Source organism: Oncorhynchus masou, chromosome 29, assembly GCF_036934945.1.
Source record: "Oncorhynchus masou masou isolate Uvic2021 chromosome 29, UVic_Omas_1.1, whole genome shotgun sequence".
Classification (NCBI taxonomy): Eukaryota; Metazoa; Chordata; class Actinopteri; order Salmoniformes; family Salmonidae; genus Oncorhynchus; species Oncorhynchus masou.
In genome coordinates this window covers 62839084-62855514 of record NC_088240.1, presented here as the reverse complement: position 1 = coordinate 62855514, position 16431 = coordinate 62839084, and the positions used below count along the sequence as shown (strand labels likewise).

Genomic DNA, 16431 nt, shown 5'->3' with positions numbered 1-16431 from the left:
CGCCTGTCCTGTGGCCACCTCTACTGTGACCCCTGCACAGACCAGATCGTCAACCTGGCCTTCGAGGACATCGAGGGCCTCTCTGATTACCCCTGCCCCATGTGCAAGTCCCTCCGCCAGCTAGGGGACCTGGGCCCCCCCTCTTATGGGTACCTGGGTACCCCCTCCTTTGGGCCATGTGGTACCCTGCAGCAGCAGGTGGCTAAAGAGCATGGGAGCAGCTGGGGGTAAAACTGAGGCAGTTTATACTGTACATCAAGGGGTGTGGTTAAAAAACAAATGCATGTTGTCCCCTCTCCAGATGAAATACTGTAGGAACCATTTAGACTTTTCAGTTATGTCTTTAGTGTTTTGATTTGAATATTTTAATGCACTTCCTTACACTGAGATTGTGATATGGTATTGTGTGATGGATAGTGGCTCAGTGTTTTTTCTTTGTGTAATATGGTGGTGGAAGTGAAACTAATGGAAGTGCATAACATTACAGATAATGTCCATTGGTGTGCCATGACATACTGTAAATGGATATTACAGGGTGATTAAGCCAGAGCTAAGTATTAGATGTTTGTGTCAGACAGTTCTTTACATTTATGTGTACTGATTATTATTAGTAGACATTTGGACCTTACTTTAAAAATATTATATTTTGAGTATACTTACTGAGTATGCATTTAAATTTAACTTAATTGTACAGTGCCATGCTACTTTTAAAGTGTTCAATATCATATTGTAAATATATATTTTGCTAAAAAAATAAAGTTTGTGAATTGTATTACTCTGTTTGAAGACTTGAATGATTGCAGAACATCATCGTCTGGGGTCCATGGCATGCCCTCCATTGTGATCTCTGGCCTGACTCTTCTGCAGACTGGAATATGTTCCGGGATTAATCCAATGGCATTGAGAAGTATACTACCACATCCGTCACCGCCTTCATTAACTGCATCGATGACGTCGTTCCCTACAGTGACCGTACATACATATCCCAACCAGAAGCCATGGATTACAGTCAATATCCACACTGAGCTAAAGGCTAGAGCTGCTGCTTTCAATGAGCGGGAGACTAATCTGGGCACTTATAAGAAATCCCGCTACACCCTCCAATGAACCATCAAACAGGGAAAGCGTTAATACAGGACTAAGATCGAATCCTACTACACCAGCTCTGACGCTCGTTGGTTGTGGCAGGGCTTGCAAACTACTGTAATAGTCTGTAATACATGTTTCAAGCAAACCACCATAGTCCCTGTGCGCAGGAATGCAAAGGTAACCTGCCTAAATCAAATCAATACCGACTACTACCCTGTAGCACTCACATGTGCAGCCATGAAATGTTTTGAAAGGCTGGTCATGGCTAACATCATCATCCCAGAAACCCTGGACCGGCTCCGGTTTGCATACTGCCCAACAGATCCACATATGATGCAATCTCTATTGCACTCCACACTGCCCTCGACAAAAGGATCACCTACGTGAGAAAGCTGTTCATTGACTGCAGCTCAGCGTTCAACACCATAGTGCCCTCCAAGCTCATCACTAAGCTAAGGATCCTGGGACTGAACATGTCCCTCTGCAACTGGATCCTGGACCTCCTGACAGGCCTCCTCCAGGTGGTGAGTGTAGGCAACAACACATCCACCACGCTGACCCTCAACACGGAAGCCCCTCCAGTGTGTGCTTAGTCCCCTCCTGTACTCCCTGTTCACCCATGACTGCGTGGCCATGCATGACTCAAACACCATCATTAAGTGTGCAGACACAACGGTGTTAGGCCTGATCACCAACAACGATGAGACAGTCTATAGGGAGAAGGTAAGAGATGGTATGTTACATTACGGTTGTCCATCGTATTCGATGGTGACTTCTAAGTTAACAGTGAATTCTTTGGTGACTGTAGAATCCAATCCGAGATCCACAAACTTTATTGCAGGTGGGGCATATGCAGTCTGTGTTGGTGGGGCATGGTTGTATGTCTCCTGAGCTATTTTTGCAGTTTTGTTCTGCTCCCCTCCTCCCAACTATGTACATCGCTATGGCAGAGCTGCCGCCAGGTGGAACGGTCAGCAGCATCCTCCAGGTCTGTGGGTTTGATGCTGTACTACTTCAGCAACGTTTTCATCATATCGCCGGACAAGATGTAGCTGGCCGTACAGGATCTTCCTTCGTCAAGCACTTCTGAGACATTCTAATGACATGCTCAAGCCAGCGCAGTTGGTGTTGTGTGATCATGGCATCCATACTCTTGCAGTTGGTCTTTGCAAATATTTCTGTATGGGGCACATGGTCGCACCAGGTGATTCCCAGGATGCGCTTCAGGCATCTTATGTGACCCATGCTTTACAGCTGTGAAGAAGTGTGGTGATACAGACTGCTTGATAGACAGCAACTTTGGGTAGAGGGCTGGATCTCCATTGGTGTTGATAGACGGTCCCATCCTGCTATAGACCCTCACAGCCGCTACAAGGACGGACTGAAGGTCTTCCAGAGTGTGGCCATGAGCACAGTCATCAGCATAATGCAGCTCAAGAACCCGTGCCATCAAAACCTTGGTGGCTGCTTGGAGCCTCCTGATGTTGAATAGCTTTCCATCCAGACTGAAGTCCACTGCAAACCTGCTGCTGTCCTCCAGCTTATTATGGAGAGGCTGGGTGACACCTAAGAGGAAGATGTTAGAGTACAGGTGCCAGCACACGCCCCTGCCTCCCAGCGACGATTACTCCAAAGGGCACTGACTCCTGCCCTCCTATGGCCACCCAAGCCATCATCCCATCATGGAACTGGCAAAGGATGTTGACAAATGTGTCTGGACAGCCAAATTTGTGTAGAATGCCCCATAGTAGTTCCCTGTTTTGTGTCGAAGACCTTGGAGAGGTTGACAAAGGCCATGAAAAGGTCCTGATGTTGTTCACAGCACTTCTCCTGGAGATGCCGTGCTGTGAATATCATGCCAACTGTACTCCTGTTCTTTCTGAAGCTGCATTGAACTGCTGCCAGAGTCACCTCTGTTGTTTACCAGCCTGTGTAACATCACCTTGGCCAGGACCTTGCTGGCAACAACCAGAAGGGATATTCCCCAGCTGTTTCCGCAGATGGACTTGTCACCCTTGTTCTTATAGATGGTGCAATGTTTGCATCCCACCACTGTTTGGGGACGATCTCCTGGTCCCAAACCTCAGTGATGTACTGGTGGAGTGTTCTGGTGCAGAAGTAACCTCCCTTAAGTAGCTCTGCCAGGATGCTATCTGCACCAGGAGCCGTGTTGTTCTTGAGGGAACGGATAGCTGATAACACCTCTTGGAAGATTGGCGAATGGTTGAGGTCTTGAATGGGTGGACGGATTGGCAGTTCTTCCAGGATGGAGTGGTAGTAGGAGAGCAATGATTGAGTAGTGCTTCAAAGTGGTCAGCCCACCTCATCAGGATCTGGTTTTGGTCCTTCAAGAGATTCAGACCATCAGCTGTTTTCAGGGGGGTGATGGAGCGACTTCTAGGGCCATAGATAAAAATTGTGCATGTCATTTTTGTCAGCATAAATTTTGATTTCCTCTGCCTTATTCATCCACTATTCATTCTGCAGTGCACACAATGTTTGCACTTCCTTGCGTGATGCATTTCAACCTTTATTTAACTAGGCAAGTCAGTTAAGAACAAATTCTTATTTACAATGACTGCCTACGCCGGCCACGCCGGCCAAACCCTCCCCTAACCATGCTGGGCCAATTGTGCGCTGCCTTATGGGACTCCCGATCACGGCCGGTTGTGATACAGCCCAGATCGAACCAGGGTCTGTCGTGACACCTCTAGCATGCCATTGATGGTGGAGGGTAGCAGATGTGTTGAGCTGTAACCCTGAGAGTAACCCTGTGTGCTTTGTGGATATTGTCTAGTATGGTTGTGATGGTGTCATAGTTCTCATCAAACCAGTCCTTATTTTTCCTACCTCTGTAGCCAGTGAAGTGGGCCACTTCCCGATAGAGCACTGAGCTGATAGATGCCCACTTGTGGTCCATGGGGTCCTCTGTGCTCAGAAGAGGCTAAATTTCCCTCAGCCTTTTAGTGAGAAGGCGACGGAACTCGTCCCTTACTGCAGCTTTCTCAAGCTGGGTACAGTGCAGAGGCTTCTTTCTGGACTTCTGCAGGCGTTGGGGGATTTATTCTCACCTGGAGGTTATCCAGTATCATACAGTGATCTGTCAGCATTCAGCACCCCTCTTGGCATGTGTCAGCAGAACGTCATTAGTGTCAGAACATCTCACTATGGCGTAGTTGATCAGGTGCCAGTGTTTGGAGCGTGGGTGCATCCATGATGTTTTATTTGTTCTTCTGCCGGAACAAGGTGTCAGTGAAAAATGAGATTGTGCTCGGCACATAGTTAGCAGTCTCATGCAGTTCTCATTGACCTGGCCAACACCATGCCTACCCAGTACTCCACTCCATATCCTGTTGTTCTGTACCACCCTAGCATTGAAGTCACACAGCAGAACGATCTTGTCATTCCTATGGATGTGGTGAAAGGCCTCATGTAGTGATTGGTAGAAGCAGTCCTTTGCCTCATTTTCTGATGGTAAAGTTGGTGCGTATGCACTGAGAGGAGTAGCATAACGCATATTGGCAAGGGGGATATGGAGAGACAGGAGACTTTCACTTAGGCTGACAGGTGTTTTTGGTGAGGCTGGGTAAAAGGCCGTTCTTAATTGCCAGTCCCACACCATGCTGATGTTGTCCACCCGTAGGGTAACCTTTCCAGAAGAAGGTGTGCCTTCTTCCTCCTCTTTCAGTGAACCTTCATCCAGGAACCTGGTCTCACTCAGGACAGCAATGTCAATGGTGTAGCGCCTTAGTTCTGCAGCAATCAAAGCTGTTCTCCGATGGGTCTATCACCATTATCAACAGTGTCCAAAAGAGTTCTGATGTTTAATGTCGCCAGTTTTAGGGGTATTATTATTGTTAGCATTTTTCGACCGCTGAGTGGAACTCTGATAGGTGCGGTAGCCTATCCAGGATGGAGTGAGTGGGCAATTTTTTGGCCACCTTTTCTAGGCCTCAGCTGGGTTGAGCAGTGTGGCTCCTAAATAGAGCTGCTCAGTCACACAAGGGTCTGCCAAGAGCAGCCTCCACTCAAGTCCCAACTGCTGGCGACCATAAAGGTCCTGTGCCGCTGGCGTGCAGTGGTCTGATTTTTAAGGGTGCATTCACTCCTGCCCCCATCACCAGACACCCCAACACCACCAGACTTTAGTCCGCTTTCCAGTCGATGGCTTCACTGAGGACAGAAGTGGATACCTACGCAATGGAAGTTACTTAAAGTGCCACTGAGGGTGCACAATCCCCAACAGAACTACTTCACTGTATGACGGTGAATTCCTGTGGCCAGGATGACCGGTATCTTCCACAGCTGCAGGAGGCTGCCGGATACCCAAACTGTCAGTGTCTGCCTGCCGCCAGCACGCTGCTTTTCTCTCAGGGTGTGCTCCCCTTGCCTTTGTCGTACCAGACTAGCCCACAAGGCAGCAGGGCAGTGGTTGATGGCTGCCAGGATGTGTCCACACAGAGGTGGGCTTGTACAGATGCATCTCTGGGGCCCACTGCTGCTCTGAGATCCCCTGCCGGATAGCCTGGAATTTCAAGACAACCAGTTAACTGGGAGGAGGTCAGAGAACTGGCAGTGTGGTGCTGGGACAACAACCTCTCCCTCAATGTCAGCAAGACAAAGTAGCTGATCATAGACTACATGAAAAGGGGGGCAAACCACGCCCCCATTCACATCGACTGGGCTGGGTGGAGCGGATTGAGTGCTTCATGTTCCTTGGTGTCTACATCACTAAGAACCTATCATGATCCAAACACACCAACACTGTCCTGAAGAGGGCACGACCTATTCCCCCGCAGGAGACTGAGAAGATTTGGCATGGGATCTCAGATCCTCAAAATGTTCGACAGCTGCACCACCAAGTGCATCCTGACTGGTTGCATCACCACTTGGTATGGCAACTGCATGGCATCTGACTGCAAGGCGCTTCAGAGGGTACTGCGTATGGCCCAGTACATCACTCAGGCCAAGCTTGCTGCCATCCAGGACCTCTATACCAGGCGGTGTCAGAGGAAGGCCCTAGAATTGGTCAAACTCCAGCCACCCAAGTCATAGACTGTTCTCCCTGCTACCGCACAGCAAGCGGTACCGGAGCGCCAAGTCTGGGACCAAAAAGCTCGTTAACAGCTTCTACCCCAAGCCATATGACTGCTGAACAGTTAGTCTGCATTGCCATTTGATTATTTGCATTGACCCCCTTGTTTTATTCTTATTTATTATATTTTTTTGCACTCACTCTTGCACAGGCTCATTGTACACTCACTGGACTCTAACTACACACCCACACATACTACACTGACACTCCAACATAGACACACACATGCATATTGACGCCACACAAATACATTCACACTCGCTGCTGCTACTCTGTTTTATTTATTTATTTATTTACCCCTACCTGCATGTACATATTCCCGTGACTAACCCGTACCCCTGCACATTGACTCGGTACTGGTACACCTTGTGCATATATCCTAATTATTGTTATTTTGTTACTTTTTTTCTTTTAGTTTATTTAGCATAACTCTGCATTGTTGGTTAAGGGTTCGTAAGTAAGCATTTCACAGTAATGTCTACACCTGTTGTATAATTTGGTTGCCAGAGGATCAGTTCACCAGCAGGGGTGTTCTTCTGCCTGTAGACATGGCACAGACAGACAGACCAGACAGACCAGACCAGACCAGACCAGACCAGACAGCTTCCCCAATCAAAAGCCCTGGATTTAACACAAGCGGTATGTGCTCAAGTAAAGGACAGAGCTATCGGAGTCAACCCAGAGGCGATGACTAAGGATACAAACGTGTACAAGAAGTCCCACTACGACCTCTGCAGAGTCATCAGACAGGCAAAAGGACAATGTAGGAACAAGGTGGAATCCTATTACACTGACTCCGCCACCCAATGCATGTGGCAGGGGCTACAGTCCATTACAAAGGTAGACCTAGCCGTGATCTATCCAATGGTGCCTCTCTACCAGACGGGTGTTTTCTGAGCATGCACAGACCAGCTGGCAGGCATCTTCATGTTCAACCTCTCCAGTCTGTAATCCCCACGTCTCAATCTGAACAATATCATTCCTGTTTCCAAGAACTCTGAGGTTAACTTCCACAATGACTACTGCTCTGTAGCACTAACATCTGTAATCATGAAGTGCTTTGAAAGGCTGGTCATGGCACACATCACCTTCATCATCACAGACACCCTAGACCCACTCGAATTTGCATACCGCCCAGACAGATCTACAGACAATGCAATCTCAATTGCACTTGTAGGTGAAAAATTCATGACCATGCTTGATTTTCCAGTATCCAGACTGACCACCTTGAAGTATTGAGACAGAAAACATAGGGCTAACAAATAAGACATGTGTAAGCAGAATATAGGCTGAGCTCAGTTAAATGGAAAGAGCTGGATAAACAGAGTTAAACATTGAACTGCAGTAAAAACACAATTTAGGCAGAATCCATAAGAATGTACAGACTGGGTCAACATGAAGTTAATCACCAGACATGTAAAACAGAACGTAAGCAGAAAATGTAACAAGGAACCCATGGTTGTACTAATCAAGGATCATTAGAAAAGCACATCCATGGAACATACAGTGGGGCAAAAAAAGTATTTAGTCAGCCACCAATTGTACAAGTTCTCCCACTTAAAAAGATGAGAGGCCTGTAATTTTCATCATAGGTACACTTCAATAAATTCATTAAAAATCCTACAATGTGATTTTCTGGATTTTTTTTTCTCTCATTTTGTCTGTCATCTTTTTAAGTGGGAGAACTTGCACAATTGGTGGCTGACTAAATACTTTTTTGCCCCACTGTATATATGCAATAAATGTATTTTTTGTGTTACAACTAGGGCCCCGCCACCATTATAACCTAAACCGATGTGGGCGTTAACAAGCAAGAACTGAGACTGGAAGATAATGGTGGTGCAAGGCCCAGGGGAGTTATTCATCTACATAGAGGGGAGTGACTGTGTTATGAAAAGAAGGAACACTATAATGCCTGAGTTCTGTGGCAAGAAAGGCAGTTGTTCCATGGAATTGCTCGGCTCTGTTACTTTGTAATAAAGTCTAATTAAATGGGACCCCCACGTGTGTGCTTAGCCCCCTTCCTGTACTCCCTGTTTACCCACGACTATGTGGCCACACACAACTCCAAGTTTGCTGACGACACAAAGATGGTAGGCCTGATCACCAACGTCGATGAGACCACAGACAGGGAGGAGGTCAGAGAACTGGCAGTGTGGTGCCAGGACAACAAGCCCTCCCTACTAAACGTCAGCAAGACCAAGGAGCTGATTGTGGACTACAGGAAACGCGGGTGCACACACCCATCCACATCAACGTGGCCACAGTGGAGAGGGTAGAGCTTAAATTTCCTCTGTATCCACATCACTGAGGACTTAACATGGTCAGCAACACCTTTTCTCCCTCAGGAGGCTGAAATGATTTGGCATGGCCCCTCAAACCTTTACAGCTGCTCCATTTGAGAGCAGCCTGACTGTATCACCGTCTAGTATGGTAACTGCACAGCCCGCAACCGGAAGGCCCTCCAGAGGGTGGTGCGGACAACCCGGCGTATCACTGGGGGCGAGCTCCATGCCATCCAGGAAGCACATGCCAGGCGGAATCTGAGAAAGGCCCGAATAATTGCCAGTCTCCAGCCACCCGAGACATGGACTGTTCTCCATGCTCCCATCTGGCAGACGGTACAGGTGCATCAAGGCTCAGACAGCTTCTATCCCCTGGCCATAAGACTTAATGGCTAACTAACTGCTCTCCCACAGACTATCCACACTGACTCTATGCCTATTCCCAGGTCTCTACTCTACCCACTGACACAACCTATGCTAGAATGAGTATTGATTTGATGCATTACTCCATTACGCTGCTGTCCATTGACTATTGATTGCTATTACCATTAGTGTTTATCTATTTATACTGCTACTGGTCACTATTACTCCTGTTTACATGTATATCCTACTATCAGTCACTTTTCATGTAAACCCACCTCAACCACTCCAGTACTCCTGCACATTGAATAAGGTAAATACTGTAAATACTTGCATTCTCCTGTTCTTCAGCTCTCGTCATAGTTCGAGGTTTTTATTCTTACTTGTATTTTTTTTAAATTCCATTATCTACTGTATATTACTTTCATTGCATTGTTGGAAAGAGCTCTCAAGGTAAGAATTGAACTGTACTGTTTTACACCTGTTGGATCCTGGGCATGTGGCGAATAAACTTTGAAACTTGAAAGCAACGATTATATGAACTTATGATAGTTTATTAATCAGGATCCTAACATGCTGATACAAAAAATATGTACATCTGGCAAATCATCGTGTCATTCGTACCAAAACATTTAAATATATAACGGTGTAGAGACATAGGAAGTGGGGTTGCATGCTGAAAGGGACATTTAATTTTCTCTCTGTAGAGCCAATGCCATTAGGGAATGTGATGACCTTGTTTTTTCCATGGAAGACGAGAGCAAAAGTACTGGCATCAAATCCAAAAACTCAAACAACCTGATATTCAGTAACTGATATCAGTGTGCTGTGATATTCAACAATGAATATTTACAGCCATTGAATAATTCAAAATGCTCTCGTACTGAGGCATAGGAATGACGCTAGGTAATACAGACCAATGTAAGTCACATCCATTACCACCTTCAGCCTTTTTAGTTCATAAACATAATGAGACATTTCAGTGAGAAATACATTGTATGCCAGCCAGAAACCCTTTCATCCTATGTTACACAATACAAGTACTTCTCTGCATGAAAATGCTAGTTTGGTATAAACACACAGTACATCCCTGTAGTCTTGAGTGTTACAGTATATGGAAGTCATGCCAGTGTATTTGCTGCTTAATATCCACATCATGCAAACAACAATCTGGCTGGACTGAGTAGCCCAGTCCCAATAGCTCACTGGGCTTTGAATGAAATGACGCATTTAGAAGTCCTTGACCCGAATGCAAGCTGAATACGAAACTAGCAGTCAGGACAAGTAATGAAGAAATACACTATTGAAAAAACAGTTGCTTACCTTAAAGCTACATCTAGACGTACCAAATAAAAGTAAATTATAAATATGAACCATCAGAACTTATGGTTTGCACAATGACAACAATAAGGGGGAGAAAAAGAGTAATACTCATCTTGGTCATGATCACTTAAAAATGTATCGTTACAATTTCTGAAATTCATACGCAACCAAAGTTGGTCAATAATACTTAATAGAGATGCACAGACCATAGAAATAATAGCACTTTTACCTCAATCATGCACATTTACAGCAATATTAACTGACCATGGCCATATTCTGAAAAACAGGGTTATGATACAGAGTCATACAACTCAGCTTATGCCTCATTGTTCACTACTAGCATGCATGCAAGTATAAAGATATGGGAACAGCACCAAAATAGCTCCAGTGGCCTAAATTCCAGGTTAAATGTGCTGGACAAAATGCCTGGAGTTAAAACTGCATGTTTTTTGTGACGCCAATGTCTCTCCCTAGTGTTTACTTGGTGAGCAGCTCTATGTATTTTTCCTCTCAAGGCTGAGTTGGTTTTGGAACTGGAGGTTATAGTCACTCAAAATGACTAAGAGACCGATTCAGGACAACAGTCCTATTATAGCCGTCTGGTCAAGAATGAAGGTTGTCACTCCGTTGAAATCATGATTCTAAAAACAGCTGAAGTCTGATCAATAGAGGTATTTGATTCCATATTTCAGCCAACAGCTCATTATTTGTGCCCTTATGTCATTAGTTTATCAATCATCATCAGCCCTTATTCATTTTGGGTATTAGCTTGCTGCTTTTAAAAACACCAATACGTTCTCAGGGAATGCTGACCAGAACCTTCAGTTTGGGTGTCATATTCAGTAAAACAGACAATTTGTTACAAGTTGAACAATCTTTCAAATACTATTTGTGCTTTGCACTGCTCAATGCATTATTACTGCAGTTTAGAGACTCTCCTCGCTGCTCAGTACATGACCCTCCTCGTCTTGTTATTGCCTCAAAGCCACTCAAACAGGCCTTGACAGGAAAATCACATCTGGTTCCACCCAGAGATCAGGTGTCAGGGAAGGAAATAGAGTCTTGGAGGGTGTGTATAGGTGATCTCATTCTAGAGTTCAGAGCCGGGGGAACAGTTTGTACCATTTGTGCTAACTGACAGGGGACACCCAGAGCTCAGGAACCCAGTGAAGGACCGTTGCTCTTGGGCAGCTTGGCATTATTATCGGTCGCGGGCAAGTAACGCTGGTCTGGACGGGACTCTGAAGAGGATGGGTGGCCAAACAGGAATGTGTGCTTGCTGCTGTCTCTGTGACCAGCTCTAGAACGAGCTGGAGGAACCCTGGGTTGGAGGTTCGAGATAGGGGGCGTGGTTCTGGAGGCAACCGGCCCAGGGGGTCTGGAGGCTGGGAAGAGGAAGGTGCTATTGTTGGTGTTCTGGTTGAGGTTGGAGTCTGTCCGACTGGGCTCCTGTGTCTTGGCTGGGACTGTGTTAGTGGGGCTGGAGGCCAACGTCAGCTTGTCTCTGAGCTGCTGGACCTCCCAGGCTAGCTGTTCCACTGGGTGCTGAGTGGATGAGGAGATGGGGTGGGAGAACGCCTGAGGACACAACATGGCCAGGGTTTCTGTTAGTTTATAACACCATCATGACTACAGTCATCCATGAGCAACTAAATGTTGTTTCTAATGTGACCAGCAAAAATTAGGAGCTTGTCCAGTACAATAAAAATATGAATTTCAACTTCTTACTACATTTTTTATGCAATACCTCTAGTTGAAATCCTTTTTCAGTTACCGAGTTCAAAGTTCCTTTTGATCACCCACCCACATACCAGTAGAGTAGGCTATTATAAACATCCCCATGGCAACAGTGTTTTAGGCTCTGTATAGTAGTGAGAATGATAATCCTTCCCTATATACCTGAGCATGAAGAGCCCCACGGAGGTAGCAGTCCCTCCACACACCTACGCAGGGCCCCAGGAGCAGGGGCAGCAGAGGCTCGTAGGAGTCCAGGGGCCCCTGGAGACCAGATGTGGTGGTGGTGTGGCCCTGAGGGAGCTCTGTGAGAGCCCAGGCCTTCAGAAGCCTCTCCAGGCCTGGCAGGTTCTCTGAGGAGGACCCCCCTCTCCGGTGGCTCTTCCGGTAGACGCCTGAGCCCCCTCCACTGCGCCAGGGCAGGAGGTTAGCAGAGCAGGAGAAGGAGCCCCTGGAGAGCAGGAACACAGAGCCTGGTGTGCTGTCACTCAGCTGAAAGAGGGATGGAGAGAAGAGAGGAAGAGAGAGTAATACTTTTGAATATCCCTTTTGTGCCTTAAGCATGTTGCAATACTGAGACCTACCACATGGTGGTGCAGTGGGCCTGTGTTCATCCCTCATCATGGTCATTAATATTTAGTAAGTGTATTTATGTGTGTGTGTGAGCGGGGTGGCTTTTGTAAGACAGGAGCTCATTGAAATAGCATTTGAATTACTAAGTAACCTAACATGAATGATCAAATGAACGATTTGCATGTATTTAGTGCTTTTTACACTCCTTGCGCCTGACTGTATCCCCCATAATATCATCCTCTCACTCCTACCCTGTGTGCCTCGGGGTTGGTGTTGAGGTTGCCATTGAGTAGGGGCTGTGGCAGGGTGAGCGGAGGCACTGGCTGGGTGAAACGTTCCCGTCTCTGGCTGCTGTACTGCAGAGCCCAGTCCCACACAGGGGGCAGAGGGGGGTCTGAGGGGTCCGGGAAGGAGCCCCTGGGTACCAGGTCTCTCCAGCCATTCACTGGAGTGTAACTCTGGGATAGGTTCTGGGAGAGAGAGGAAGGGATGGAGGAAGAAGAGGTGAGAGAACAGTGATTCGTCTGATTCAATCTGAGCTCATTCAAGAGTTATCGTTGAAGACAATATGAGCTGATGCATGTGTGGGATTAAAAATGAAGTGGACTCGCCTCGCAAATCAACCGCTTTAATCTGAGATGGTTTACAGAATTTACGACTTTCTAACTTTGATACAGGTATTTCCAACATTTTCCATGTTAGCCTACAGTTGCATACCTACAATGCATCTTCTCTAGTACTACAGCTTCAGCATTAGCGGTGGTGTTGCTGAACATTGGCCTACCTGTGAACGTTTGCACCTCTCCCTGTGGCAGTTGGCCAGGAAGCTGCTGAAGAGGGGCAGGTGGAAACTGTCATGGAGGGCCAGCAGGAAGTCCCCTGTCAGCTGGAAGCGGCATGGGTACTGGACCCACAGCTGCCACACACAGTCCAGGAAGAGCAGGAACACTGGCGCCTAGTGGGGAGAAAAAGAAAGATGGGAGAAAGATCCCCAAAGACATGACTGGCATTAAACACTGTGTCCTAATGCAAATAGTTTCCTTTCCTTGCCTCCCCCCCCCCCATGACCACTGATAGGTGAGTTTACTGATAGGTTGCAGCTTATCCTCTCACCTCTTCCTTATCGCTGTCCCTGTGGTAGTTGATGCGGCTGAGGAAGCGGTGTCCAGCCATCACCCACTCCTTCTGCACCAGACCCTGGAAGCCCACCTTGGTCCTGCAGTGGGGGTCACACATCACCTGGACCAGACTGGACACCACACAGGTCATGTCTCGGTCCTCCGCCTCTGCACACAACAGGAGGAAATAGACCATCAATAATCAATTGTAATTGAATACAGTAACAGTATGCATATTCAAGGCTCAGAGGATAAGAGACGTGTCCTTGAGTTTATCATCTACCCCAAACACACACAAAATAAAAGATTTGAGAAGGGTAATGCCTTGTATAAAAAAACAACACAACATGACAATCCAAATGCTACAGTCTCACATCAGCCCTTTCATTCTCACAAAAAGTGCCCCCCTCTGTGGACTTGAATAGAACTTCTCCCGAATCCCCACATCTGGTTGGCAGGTGTTTTCTAACCACAGGCAGTAGGGAGTGTTGTCTGGGCCTGTCTGAAAATGCCATTGGGTCATTTCTCCAGTCATTTACTTGCGTTTAGGACACAGTCAGCTCTGTGGTTTTATGGGGGTGATATACAACCCTCTTCTCCAAAAGGCCCACTTGAAACTGGCCAGGCAACACAACTCATACGGGGGAAGGGAAAATCACAGGGCAGTAGCAGCCATTGTTCATGTGACAGAGATTCCTGTTGACTTTTCAGTCTGTGGTAGCTACCTTAGGTATCAACAGACTAGGACTGACTCTCACAGCCCAATTATATGTGTCAGTACATAGAGTCATGTAATAATAATGTATGAACATAGTTGTATTTAGTCAAGAACGTCTGTATGTTTGCCATAAGACTGTTCTCCCTATAATAGACCGTAATATTACACTTATCTCTCCAAGGTCGTGGTCTCCAGCCTGGGTGCCAGACTATTTATGTTCAACATCGCTAGTTCGCTGCGTCCTTGCCTTGTGTGGCAAGACAACCACAAGCTGGATAAAACAGAAACAGACAGACTGGCATCCACCTTGAACTTCCAAAACACTTCTGTAAACTTCCACAACTAAGTGAGCCAGTCATCATGACAATATAGTACACTATCATAACACAACCTCAACAGACACAATAGACTACCACCTGCTGTATTAGCTGGGGTTTAAAGTACTTAAGTAAAAATACTTTTAAGTACTACTTAAGTAGTTTTTTGGGGAATCTGTACTCTACTATTTATATTTTTGACTACTTTTTTTTTGACACCCAAAAGTACTCATTACATTTTGAATGCTTAGCAGGACAGGAAAATGGTCCTGGAAAATTCACGCAATTATCAAGAGAACATCCCTAGTCATCCCTACTGCCTCTGACTTGGCAGACTCACTAAACACAAATGCTTTGTTTGTTAATTATGTCTGAGTGTTGAACTGTGACCCTGGCTATCCGTAATTTAAAAAAGAAAATTGTATCGTCTGGTTTGCTTAATATAAGACATTTTAAATCATTTATACTTTTACTTTTGATACTTAAGTATATTTAAAACCAAATACTTTGAAACTTTTACTCAAGTAGTACTTTCCTGGGTGACTTTTACTTGAGTCATTTCCTTTTAAGGTGTCTTTACTTTTACTCAAGTTGGAAAATTGGGTACTTTTTCCATCACTGTCTATTGGTGTCCTAGTAGAGTAGTGCTTCTACAGTAGGAGTCTCCTTCAGGGTAAGCCCTAACGCCGCTTTAATGAGGGACGCAGCGTGAATAATAAATGAACGGATTGAATATTTGGTGCTGCTTGGCCCTCGTCATGTGACTCACCTTGCAGCACCACGGTCAGGTGACCTCCGCAGAGCAGGCAGGCCACCTCAGCAGCTTTCCTCAGACAGCACCTGGGGAGGGAGCAGAGCAGCATGCGAATCAGGCTAATGCTATGCTACTATCACAGTTCTAGCTTGTTTCAGCACATAGACGCTTCAACATCCATGTGTGTAAGCCTGTAAAAAAAGCTAGGTCTACTGTGTAGATATAGCAAGCTCACACACGTGTTGAATATATGAGAGCTACATTCAACATCCATGTGTGTAGGCCTATTATAGCCTCATGCTAAAGGTATGTTCTGTAATAGTATGTTAGAGCATTCTAAATCTGCTTACAGCTAATGTAACACAATAAAGCCACATATTCAACCAGGGACAGGCTAATGTGCTATAATAGTACATTCATACTACATCAACATTGCGCTATTCACTATCATTGCTAGGTAGACATTAAAAAAAATCAACCAAATCAATGTAGGTCCGGCACATTTATTACAGATGATTTATTGCTTTGATGAGAAGCCAATCGGGACCGCTCACCTGGTGTAGTCCAGCCAATGGGTGCTCTCCAGCGTAGACAGCCATTTGTCATCTGGCACTGACACAGATGTGGAGATGTCTGTGGACCAACACAGAAGACAAAGAAACCTTGTTCATGTTTTTGTCGAAGGAGCTTTATTGTACATAAATTAGAGTAGGGATTTGACAAGTTTTAAGATATACTATTGCACCTGAAATCTTTAAATAAGATCCATAGCTCTACATATCAAATGAGTTTGGTTGTAAATAAATATCTTCTGAAAACATATTGTTTTAGTCTTAAAAAAATATTTCACAATTGTTAAGGTAGTTGAAGCATGACATGATGAGTGAGGCCCATAGATGTGTGGGGTTGTTGTCTATCCAAATCCCTTGGCCTTGTGTAGAGGTATCACACAATAAACCAAACAATGTGAGCATTGTGTTGGCAATGTGTGAGCCATGGGAGTCAGTGACCTGTGGTGTGCCCTGCCCTGTCCCTGTGAACTCCACATCAGCACAACAGAGAGGG

The 16431-nt window shown here is 45.8% G+C and overlaps 1 protein-coding gene across 1 annotated transcript in view; it reads right to left on the bottom strand.

The window, feature by feature from the left end:
* Nucleotides 1-9362: 9362 nt before the first annotated feature.
* LOC135520226 (myotubularin-related protein 11-like) overlaps nucleotides 9363-16431 on the bottom strand; it is a 34574-nt gene continuing 27505 nt past the window's right edge. The window contains exons 11-17 of the mRNA XM_064945625.1: nucleotides 15921-15999; nucleotides 15382-15452; nucleotides 13573-13745; nucleotides 13244-13414; nucleotides 12711-12929; nucleotides 12052-12378; nucleotides 9363-11730 (exon numbers count right to left, since the gene is read on the bottom strand). Coding sequence (XP_064801697.1) covers nucleotides 11308-11730; nucleotides 12052-12378; nucleotides 12711-12929; nucleotides 13244-13414; nucleotides 13573-13745; nucleotides 15382-15452; nucleotides 15921-15999 — 1463 coding nt within the window. The 3' untranslated portion in view covers nucleotides 9363-11307. The remainder of the gene's footprint in view (nucleotides 11731-12051; nucleotides 12379-12710; nucleotides 12930-13243; nucleotides 13415-13572; nucleotides 13746-15381; nucleotides 15453-15920; nucleotides 16000-16431) is intronic.